Raw genomic sequence first — 11761 nt, forward strand, 5'->3', positions numbered from 1 at the left:
CTGGCTGGGGAGGAGCACTGAAGGAGGAGCTGTGGCAGCCACAGGCACAGGGGCTGCGAAGAGAGGATGCGGCAGGAGGCGGGGTGCGTGCTAGCCGCGTGTGCACAATGCCTGATTAAGTTCAAACACATCTTCATCCAATAACAACCTGCACTTACATGCAAATGTATTCGCTTATGCAAATTAGCACGGTTCTCCCAGGAGGGTTTTTTAGTCTGGAGCTTGTGCAGTCATTGAAAAAGAGAAGCCAAGCTGTCCCTGGGGTTCTCCACGTCGGACTTGCCCTGGTTGCTGGGCCGGTTCCAGGAGAACGCGGGCTGTTGAGGTCTGCGCGCAGACACAGGCCAGTAGCGCCCCTGCCGGAGAGCCGGGGCGCCCCAAGGTGCGCATGCTCACTCCTCCCCCGCCCCGCCCCTCCTTCAGGAAGCCTGCGGGCCCCAGTGCGCAAGCGCCGGCTGACTCCTCCCTCAAGGGCGGGGACAAGCGGGGCCCAAAATGGCGGCCGGCCGCTACCGGCGTTTTCTTAAGCTCTGTGAGGAATGGCCAGTGGACGAGACCAAACGGGGCCGGGACTTGGGCGCTTACCTGCGGCAGCGGGTAGCACAGGCGTTTCGGGAGGGAGAGAACACCCAGGTGACCGGACTGTGGGGTCCGCCGTCGGCGGCGGGGCGGTCGGGCGAGGGGAGGACCGAACGAGGTAGGGGTGGGACCTAGTAGTTGGCCGGCGGCGATGGCCGCGCATGCGCGCGCCTTTCCTCCTGGCGGCACGTGCGCGCGGACCCCGCTGTCCCGGGGGAACCTCAGAGAGCGACGACCTATTTGTGCTCCGTGTTCTCCTCTGGCTGCACCTTGGAGTTACCGGAGCAGCTTTTTAACAACCTACCAGTGTCCGCAGCACCCAGCAATAGTAGATCGGTATCTCTGGGGTAAACGCTCCGGATGATTCAAGGTGCGGCCAGGTTGAGACCCACGCCGCCGGTCGGGATGGTGACAGTCGTAGGCTTATTTCTCCCCTGACTCGACCCCCTACCTCGCAGTGTTGTGCACTGACCTCCGCAGGCCCCGCTAAGCTTTCCATGCTCCCCCGGCCCCTGTAAGTCCGTGCTGCAGCCGTGCGCCCTCAAGCCATACTCCCGGGTGAGTCCCAGACTTCCGGTCTCGCTCCCCTCCGGGTTGCTGCAGCGCGGGATTCATTCATTTGTGGGTTAGGTATTTATTGAGCACCCGCCATGTGCCAGGAACTGTGCGAGGTGCTGGAGAGACAGCAGTGAATCAGGGGAGGTCTTACCACATGAAAATTAAGTTTACATTTTAGTTCTGGACAAAATAAGCAAGGATGCGTACATAAGGCAGTCTAGGTAAATATGACTGGCCCTTGAACAGCTTGGGGTTAGGGACACCAGCACCCACCCCCAGCAGTTGAAAATCCATGTATAACTTTTGACACCCCCACCTGGAAAAAAATAACCTGTTGACTGGAAGCCTTACTGATACAGTCAGTTAACATATATTCTGTATATTATATGCAATATGCACTATATTCTTACAATAAAGGAAGCTAGAGAAAAGAAAATGTTACTGAGAAAATCATAAGGAAGAGAAAATACAATTACAGTACTGTACATATTTATTGGATACTAGAGGACTGGTGCATGTGCACAGGTGGGGTCCCTCAGCCTGGCCTGCGGGGATCAGGCCAAAACCGGCTCTCCGACATCCCTGAGGGGTCCCGGATTTCGAGAGGGCAGTTCTCGGGTGACGCACTCCGGAATCGGGCTCCCTCCTCTCTGGTTCCAGGTGCGTCACCCAAGAACCACAGCTGCCAAGTCACGGCAGCTTGGCAGCTCCTGTATTGAGTGTCTGCCCCCGGATGGTTGTTGTGCGTCATAGCTACTGGCCAGTTGGCTGGTTGCTTAGGCTTTTATATATATAGATAGATATGGTCCTGTGTATAAGTGGATCTGTGCATTTCAGACCTGTGTTGTTCAAGGGTCAACTGTACTGTTATAGATATAAAAAAGAGTAGCAGCCCTGGCCAGTTTGGCTCAGTGGGTAGAGCGTCAGCCCATGGACTGAAGGGTCTTGGGTTCAATTCATAGTCAAGGGCATGTACGTCAGTTGCAGGCTCAATCAGCCCTGGATGGGGTGCATGCAGGAGGCAACCAATCGATGTGTCCCTCTCACATCATTTCCCTCTTTCTCTGTCTCTCTGTCTCTCTCTCTCCCCCCCCCCCCTCCACTCTAAAAATCAATTGAAAAGTATCCTCAGGTGAGGATTTAAAAAATTGAGTAGCATAATAAAGAGATAATATTAGTTATGATAATCAAATAAGGCCATACTAAGGAGGTGCCACACAGATTAGGCATTTCAGGCTGTGCAAAGGCCCTGAGGCAGGAAGCAGATTGACACGTTAGAGGACAGAGAGAGCCATGGTGGTTGGAGGGTATTGAATGAAAATGGAGTTTGCTAAGAACTGAGGTCAGAGAAGCCAGGCATGGTAGGATCTTATAGGCTGTGGTTAAGAGTTAGATTTTATTGTAAGGCCAGTGAAAAGCCGTTGGGGGTAGTCAGGGGACTGGTGTGACCTAATTTATGTTTTTTATGTTTTGCTGATATATTGGATGTGGGGTAAAGAGAAAGAAGAACCAAGGATAACACCTAGATATTTTTGGCCTGAGCAACTGGGTGAAAGGTGGTACCATCTACTGAGATGGGAAGGACTAGGTGAGGAACAGGTGGGGTGTGGAAAAAAACATCTCGAGTTTGGTGTAGACATGTTAAACTTGAGATACCGAGTGGCCTTACTTCCAAGTAGAAATGTCAAGTAGGCAGTGGGATAGCTGAGCCTGGGGCTAAGGCAGAGGTCAGCTATATGAAACGTGATACACACACACACACGCAGCCTGAAGAGATGACTTTTCAAAGTTTAGCCATGACCTATCAAAGCAGGAACTTGTTTTTTTTGTTTTCTTTTTTTGTTTGTTTGTTTGTTTGCAACTTAGCCCAATACAGAGCCAAGCCAGCTCACCTACTGGAGCAAGAACATGCCCAGTGACATCACTGAAACCCATCGCTGAGTGGGTGGTGGGCATGGATGGAGTGGCTCAGAGCTGGGGGCAGGAGGTGCAGGGGTCACACTGAGGGCCCTCATACCTCTTGGCTTTCGCTGTCCCAAAGCATAAAGATCTTGAAGGCAAGGATCATATCAAGTCCCAACTCTGCAAACGCCATAGACTTTCTAGGACTCTGCTCCCTACATAGTTTTAGTGTGAACTTGCTGAAAGTAGAGATACTGCCATTTTTATCCCCACATTCCCCGTAAAAGACACTGGATAAGTGTCTGAATACATAAATGAATGGTTATGGCTGATGAGACGTATCATTGGAATCTATTGCAGATGTAGCAGAACTAGATGGAGAGGAAATGAGTGTGAAGGGGACATTTGTGTGTCCTGTGAAGTTGAGTGGTGAGAATGGAGTGAGAGCTCACTGTGTGGGGCACTGCAGGAACCGCAGATGAGGGACAGAATCTGGCCCCGGCCACCAAGAGGCTGACAGTTGGGCCGACATGACTTTCCCTCTAATGAAAGTCAGGTGGTGAACGCAGCCAGCAGAGAGGCCAACGTAGGCGACATCCGTGGAGAGGTGAGAGAGTGTCACCTGCACCTACTTGACTGATCTCAGACGAGCCAGAAGAGGCGGGTAGAGATGGTCATCTCTGTCTCACCAGGGAGACAGCTCTGATGAGCGGAAGGCACACAGGTAGCAGTCATGGCGCAGATGCCAGTCCTGGCTCAGGCCGTGGTTCCAGGGCAGCTGACGCTTGCATCCCAGTGCTCATGGTGGCAGCAGGCCCTTTCCTCGAGACCGCTGTCCTCATCCTGATGTCACCTGAGACCATGCTTGGGCTGAGTAACGCTTTGGCCGCTTTTGGAGGGAGCAGCCCCTTCTGGAATGCAGGCAGCACCTGGCGGCACTCATGGGGCAGCCTGGGGCAGTTATGCAGACCTTGAGGAGAAAGGTGGGCTGGCTGATGAGTGTGGCGCGGCCCCTGGCTATGCCAGAAAGACAGGTCTGGGAGGGAGGCAGCTCTGCTCCACAGCCTTTTTGTTCCTCGAGAGGAGAGGGGCGGGCAGCCCCTGGCCTCCTACGCCTTGACCGTAACACTGAACACTCTTGCTCGCATGATCTCATTTAATTTAATCCTTCGTGCAGCTGAGTCAAGTAGCCAGTGTTGTTTCCATTTTACAGGCCAGGAAACAAAACTGGAAATAAAACGTCGTGCTCAGGGGCCTCTGGGAGCTGAGTGGCAGGAGCAGCTGTCCGGCCCGCTCCGCTGGCCTCCGTGGTGCCAGGTCGTTCCTCAGCGGCTGACCACCGGCGCTGTTTCTTCTTGTTGTCAGACCTCTTCTCCCATAAACTTCAGGCCACTCCCTTCCCCTCACTCCCTGCTCAAACCTTTTCAGACCATGCAGTTTGGGCAACGGACGAAGCATCTCCCTGTGTTAACCCACCTGCTTTTCTGTGGCCCAGCCGCTCCTCCCTGGTGAGGGTGGGAAGAAAGCTGGGCCTCGGGTGCGACACAGCGCAGAAAAGCCAGATTCACTGGGAAACAAGTTCATTCAGACTCGAAACCAGAGTCCAAAAACCACTGCTGCCATTTATTCCACCTCAGGTTGCCCTTGGGGAGTCTCGCGGCCCACCCCAACCCCCCCCGGAGGGAGGGATGGTGGGAAGCAGGGACACACCAACACCTCTTACACCCTCTACCCACCCTCTTGTGCAGCCCTGTTCACGGGGTTTGCCCCTTGAATACATTTTCCTGAAGAGAACACGTGTTCCCTGCAGCACCGAGAGCTTAATAAAAGAAGCCCCCCATGGGGGAGCTGGCGAACACAGTCATTGTTGACTTAAGTGCAGGGAAAGGAGCAAATCCTTCTAATGAGCTCATTAGGCAGCTTCCTAAAGAGCCCTGCCTGCACCCAGCACCCCCTCCCTGACGTGGGCACAGCTCTGAGGAACTGCCTGGGAAGGGGCACAGGAAGGGGCTCGCCTGCCAGTGGGTCCTTGTGAGCTACCCAGGTTCCGGTTCTGTCAGCCATTGAAAGAAGTTGAACTCGGTCTTGGGCTTGCATGCCGTAAATGACATTCCCCTCTCAGAGCAGAATGCAGAGGTGTCACAGAGTCTTGTTTTCTCAGTCACCCGGTTGAGGCCTGGTCTGCGGCATTCGCAGTGTGGCAGGGACCTGGCAGTGGTGGCGCCATCTCAACGTTGCTCACCCCCATGTGTGGGCCCCCTGAAGCCAAGCGTTTGAGGAATGGCCCAGGACAGGTTCTGCTCTTTTCAGTGATAATATCGAACCCACTGCAGGACAGGAGTTGTGAGAGAGTGAGTGGAGCTGGAGTGGGGAAGGCTGGTGGGACCAGGCTGGCACTCCTGTGCGTGTGCTCCTAGAGCAGGGGCGGGAGCAGCCCTGCCAGGGCATTAGGGGTGAGATAACGAAATGTTTGATCAAATATAGCAGGCTACTTTTTTATTTTATATTTTTAGCAGGCTAATTTTTAAGTTGGTTATCTTGTATGGCCGGTGAATGATGTTAGATCCAAATGGCCCTTGGCCTAGAGCAGTGGTTCTCAACCTTCCTAGTGCCGAGACCCTTTAATACAGTTCCTCATGTTGTGGTGACCCCCCAATTTCATTGTTACAAATTGAACATAATTAAAGCATAGTGATTAATCACAAAAACAATATGTAATTATATACGTGTTTTCCGATGGTCTTAGGTGACCCCTGTGAAAGGGTCGTTCGACCCCCAAAGGGGTCGCGACCCACAGGTTGAGAACCGCTGGCCTAGAGGGTAAACTCACTTTCAGCGAGTCTCCACCTTACTCAGAAATCTTGGGCTCCGCCCGCTGCCTCCTGGACCGGTGGCAGGCAGCTCTGTGAGGCCTTCATTGCCCTCTGGTCCCGGTGCCAGCCTGTGTTTCACCTCTCACCACACCCCAGCACGTGCCCTGCCTCAACAAGGGTGTCTTCTCATTGCCTCCCAAATCGGCCATGAAACGAGTGGTCCTTAGCCTGTGAGAACCTAGTGTACTGTGAGCACCACCGTCCTCCCCTAAACTCACGGCTCGCCAAGAATTTGGTGGCTTCCCAGGTCCTAGAAGCACTGCTTGGCTCAAGACCCTGCCTGCCCGGAACAGCATGTACCTTTTCATGCCTCCTCCTCCCAGTCACTCCTCTGACCCGTCCACCCAGGCCCAGGTCTAGCTCTGAAGTCTACACCCCTCAAAGGGTCGGACTCGCTGCCCCTCACTCTGAAGTGTCACTGCAGTGGAACTTGAGGCCCCCCAGCCACAGCGGCCCCGTTGGCCAGGCCTGGTGACCCGCTCCCCGCTCTGATTGTACCCGGCACTCAGTTACAGGCCGCCAGGCCATGTTTGATTTCTTAATTCGAGCCGGTCTTGTCTCCTCCGTGATTGCAGTTTCTCCAGAGCTGAGGCTGGGTCTTCATGTCCTCCCACCGCCTCCTGGCGGAGCACTGTACATAATAGGTGCCTAAGAAATGCATTTTCAACTGAATCGCAGGGAATAGGCTCCCATAACAGAATGAACTCATTTCAGTTCATTACCAAGTCATGAAAACCTTTATTCATAGATCCTCCTGGACTGAATCCAGCTCTGTCTTAACTAGCAAAGCAATTTGCATCACCCTTTCCCAAAAGTGCTTATGAGTCCCTTTGTGTGACTAGAATAGGGGCCGCTGCACCAATTGCCCGCACCACCCAAAATTCAATTTTGAAAATCAGAGTCCATGCCTGCGGCGGCGGCGCATTTGTTAAGTATGAAAGTTTAATGTGGTGAAGAGAAATCTACCACATTCGATGGCGGCGAAATGCAGAGCAGCCAAATAGAGCCACGGAGGGCACCTCGTCAGCTGAGCATCTATTTACTCACATTTCGGGAGCGGAGCTGACTTTTTCTTAATGTGCCGCTTGCCTTCTTCAGCAGCTATGCTCTTACTCCCAAGATACCCGCCGTCTCATTAGGTGTGAATGCAAAATCAGGTCGTTTAAAGCTTGAACATAAGGACGTTTCCAAAAGTGCGCGTTCATGTCATCCAGCAAACTATTCCCAACCCAGGAGTGCTGTGCTGGAGTCTGGGTAAGCGTAGGCTGCAGGTGTGGTGAGCCTCTGAAATTAGACAAGTGTTCCGCTGATGGCCTCTTACGTAGTAAGCAAGACTGTTCTTTAATTGCTGAGCTTGGCTTGGGTGTGACGGAACCGGAAGTGGCCGTGGCTGTGATAACTCGGCTACACGTTGGCCAGTGCAAAGTCATCACCTCCATAAAGCACTTCCACAGCCTCATAGAAACACCTCTGACCCCAGGTGGGAGGTTGGGTGACAAGTTCATTTTTGGTGATTGATTATTTACAGGCGTTTGAAGTGTTTGGTTCCTGCTCTGATTGTAGTGAGCTCCAGGCACTATGTGACACATCTAACAGCCTCTACTGCTGAAGGGATTTTAAGAGGTCACAGGAGCCCAGAGAGTCACTGTTTTTTCACTCAGACCCCCTGCTGTTTGCCCTTCTGGGAGCAGTGCTCTGTAAGGTCTGCCCTCTCTGACCCTGTTGCCCTGCCCACCCCTGAGGGTACGGAGGAGGTGGCTGAGCAGCCCTCTGGCACATCCCCACCCTTAGAGAAGTGAGAGAAGCAGGAGAGGAACTTGGCAAGGTTTCTGAGGGCGAGGATCTGGTGGGAGCGTGGGTGTGCCGAGGACGCCCTGTCTCGGTGGACCCACAAGCAGTGGCAGGAGCCCCGGGGAGAGGCGCCGGGAGGAAGGCAAGTCGGCAGTGGCCGCCTCTCCTAAGAGCATGTCGGGGGGGCGGCCCCTGGAGGGTGGCAGGCGGGGCATCCAAAGAGCAGGTGGGGCAGAGAGCAGGGGCCAGTGTTGGAGCCCCGCTGAGCCCACCACCAGGTACGACCGCTGAGTCTCAGGATCCGGGCCGGGTGTGGGCAGGTACGCAGTGACATCTCCTTCCGGTTCCTTCGTCACCATTTCTAGCCACACCCCAGCAGTCACGGCAGCACTGATCCGCTGATCATGTCCTCACTGCCACTCCCTGGGCGCCCTGGACACGTGCTCCCTGGTCCTGCGCCTGGAGAGCCCGCGTCCTTCGGGTAACTCCGCTCAATCCCCACCAGCACCCTCTGCCAGGTCTCCCCGGACCCCTGGGCAGCATCCACACCTCCCTGTACCCACCGCACCCTCATCCCACCATCACCAGGACCCTCCTGACCTCCTCTCCGTCTCCTTGTCGTTGTGGGCCAGAGCCCTGTGTCACACAGCTGTTGACTCCTAATAGTAACAAGACTAACCCCTCACTCCATGAGGTTGCAGGTCCGTCAGCACGGCATTGCCTCCGCCGCCCACCCTCCGCTCTCAGAAGCAGGGCTATTATTATCCTTTCTGTTAGAAGAAAGGTTCAGTTGGCCAGTCGCTTCAAAAATGTCAGTACTTGAAAGACAAAGACAGGCCGAGGAGCTGCCCGCTGTGAGGAGACATGCATGTGACAGGTGGACGCAGTAGGCGATCCTGGGCCAAAAGGACTTCTTTTCCTGTAGAGATTATTCCTGAGCCCTGGACAGTTTGGCGCAGTGGTTGGAGCGTCGGCCCACAGACCGATGGCTCTCGGGTTCAATCCCAGGTCAAGGGCACTTACCTTGTTGCAGGTTCCCCAGTCCCAGTTGGGGCACATGTGGGAGGCAGCCAAATGATGAGTCTCTCTTCCCTCAGTGTTTCTCTCTCTTCCCGCCCTCCCTCCCTTCCACTCTCTCTAGAAATCAATGGGAAAAAATATCCTCGGGTGAGGATTAAAAAAGTTATCACTGAGACAGAATTTTTCCTGTGTGCACTAGACAAAGTGCTCTATCGGTGTGAAATCCCTGGGTTTGATCGATGGACTGTGGTTATACGAGAGAAGGCCCTGGTTCTCTGGAAGCATACTGAAATCTTACAGCGTGAAGGGCGTTATGTTCCACTTTATTCTCAAATGGAGCAGAAGAAAAATACATGTATGTAGACACACAGAATGATAAAGCAAATGTGGGGGACATTTTGAAGAGTCAGGGACAGGAAGAGATTAGGGGTTTGCCCAACATCCCAGAGCTGGTTGGCGATGATGCCAAGATTCAGGCCCAGGCGGTTTGGGTCCAAGGCGTGTCTTTGAGACTTAGAAGCAAACACATCTCTGCAGGTATGGAGAGAGCAAGCACAAGTTGAAATGCTCAATTATCTTGTAGTAATCTTTATAATATTATTTATTTTTAATAAGAAAACATTTATTTAGAAAGTCACAGAGGTAGAAGTGAGCTGTAGATAGAAAAAGGGCCCTTGGAGCGTCGGAGAGAGAAAGGGGGAGGGGTGGGGCAGGGCACAGCGCGCCCCACAGAGAGCCGCTACCTAACGCTCTTTAAAACCCGGTGCTGGTGTCTCCCGTGCCTCTGTCTCCACATTCGCTCTTGGCTGTGCACACCCTGCCGAAGACACAGGCTCCCACTCCCCTGGGAGTGGGTGCTGCAGACTTCTGGGCTTTCCCTCAGTTCCTTCTTTCCAGCCCTTAGCCCAGTCCACTCAGATAATGCCTTTGATTACTACCCAACAAACACTACCTCCTCAGCCCATAATCCCCTGGCCCTTCTCGAAATGAGCGGCTGAACCCCGGCGCGGATCAGGTGGAACTCAATGGCGGATCATCTTGTTGTTGGCCCTAAAGTGGGGACCTCATTTGACACGCACAGAGGCAGAAGCGAGCGGCCTTATTAAGACACTTAACTACTGATTGATTTGTGCTCTGCCTTCTTCGAGAAAGGATTTAAGTTGGAAAAATCTAGCATTTGAATTCTGGCAAAAAACATAACAGAGGAAGTTTTGTTCTGGGGAGCTTTCAGAAGTCTTGGCTGAATAACGTACAGAACTATAGATAAATAAGCGAGGGCAGGGGAGGGGAGCTGAAGAGGTGTCAAGGGTGAATCACCGCTCTCATCTGTGTCTTCCCTGGTTTCCAGCAAGGGCAGCGCTGTCTTGGGCACCCAGAATATTTCTTTGTTTTTGTTTTTAATATATTTTTATTGATTTCAGAGAAGGAGAGGGAGAGATAGAAACATCAATGATGAGAGAGAATCGTTGATTGGGTGCCTCCTGCACACCCCCGGCCACCTGCACAGACCCCGGGCATGTGCCCTTGATTGGAATCGAACCCGGGACCCTTCCGTCCCCAGGCCGACGCTCTGTCCACTGAGCCAAACCAGCCAGGGCCAGAACATCTCCCTACTTTCCCCTTTCTACTCTCAGGGCCTCCGTGTCCGGGGCCTCGCCCTTCCCAGCAGGACCTAACCTCACTCCCTCTTAGTTTCCCTCAGTGCAGCCACCTCGGCTCAGCACACTTGTTTCTGCATGTTCTTCCCTTGCAGATTTCAGCAGCTCCCCCTCTCCACAGTTGAAGGCTCAGATGAGTTTGTTTGTGTTTCATAAGAGAATCTTTATGTGATACATTCCACACTGAAGGTTTAACTCAAAGAGCTTTCTTTTCCTCCGCCCAGGTTCTCTACCTGCACGCTCAGACCCTCCGCCAGAGGGCGGGCTAACGCAGACAGCATTCCTGCCTCCCCTGCCTGGCCCACCCACCCCTCCACCAGCAAGGCTCCCTCCCATGTATCCTTCAGAGCCCAGCTTAGTCGCACTCTGCCGCACACTGACCGCTCACACCTGGGGACACACCCTCCTCCGGCTTCCTGGAGCCCACACTGCCCCTAGCACCCTTATGTGGTGCGCCCTTCCTGTGTTATATGTTTACTAGAGCTCCAATGCATGACATTCCCTGGCTGCAGGCACCCACTTCCCTCCGGCACCTGCAACCTGGGCTTCCCTCAGCCCGCTGGTCGGTGGCCTGGGCCTCTGAGCGGCAATCATGAGGCCATGGCCAGACCCCCGACCAATCGCATCGCACCTGCCTTGGCTGGCCTGGCACCAGTGGGTGTCATAGTGTGGTCCTTGTTCCACTGTTTGCCGTTTGGTTGATTTGCATATTATGCTTTTATTACATAGGATGTGGCGTCTCCCGCTGCAGCTGGGGTGGTGGTTCACAGGGCACAGATGCTTGAATGTTTCTTTGCCAGCTGGTGGAAGTTTTTCTCTGGTTGGGGAGTGGATGAGGTGGAGCCATTACCCCATGAAGGTGATTTCTAATAGTGGGGAGTGAGGGGAGTTGGGCAGGTGAGCTGCTGGGCTGGCAGGCAGGGCCTGCTGGCTCACTGCCTTGGGGTTCTTTGTGTTTCAGGTGGCAGAGCCTGAGGCCTGCGATGAGATGTACGAGAGCTTAGCACGACTCCATTCAAACTATTACAAACACAAGGTGAGTGGGCACAGTCTTTCATGTCCCCCGCCCTCTGACCTATAAGAACAAGTGGAAATCTGATTACACGGTGTTTTGTAAAGAATGCCGGCTTTGCTACTTTCAAATGTAACCAGTAATTTCAAGCAGGCCAACAAAGGCACCTCATGGAGGCTTTCAGGTCACTTAAGTAAACGCTATTTATAATCTTGAATAAAAGCCGTGTAATGTATATGCCAGTGTGGGCTTCTGGGCGTGTTTGGTGACTTAGATCTGAGATTCTCCGTGTGCTCTAGTGAAGGTGCGCCCCCCCCCCCCCCACCTGCTTACAGGGGGGTGATTGGGCGCCCTGTCACACTGGCACC

General features: G+C 53.6%; 1 protein-coding gene across 2 annotated transcripts in view; it reads left to right on the top strand.

The window, feature by feature from the left end:
- The first annotated feature begins 460 nt into the window (after positions 1-460).
- Positions 461-11761, top strand: part of LOC102442548 (ubiquinol-cytochrome-c reductase complex assembly factor 2) — a 14669-nt gene continuing 3368 nt past the window's right edge. Inside the window, exons 1-3 of one of the 2 annotated variants that reach the window (XM_023748381.1) lie at positions 505-633; positions 11111-11240; positions 11343-11417. In XM_023748381.1, the coding sequence (XP_023604149.1) occupies positions 11112-11240; positions 11343-11417 (204 nt within the window). In that variant the 5' untranslated portion in view covers positions 505-633; position 11111. Of the gene's footprint in view, positions 634-11110; positions 11241-11342; positions 11418-11761 lie in introns of both variants that reach the window. The other variant, XM_006107681.3, reaches the window with a different exon arrangement.

The sequence above is a fragment of the Myotis lucifugus genome, unplaced genomic scaffold, assembly GCF_000147115.1.
Source record: "Myotis lucifugus unplaced genomic scaffold, Myoluc2.0 scaffold_1345, whole genome shotgun sequence".
Lineage (NCBI taxonomy): Eukaryota > Metazoa > Chordata > Mammalia > Chiroptera > Vespertilionidae > Myotis > Myotis lucifugus.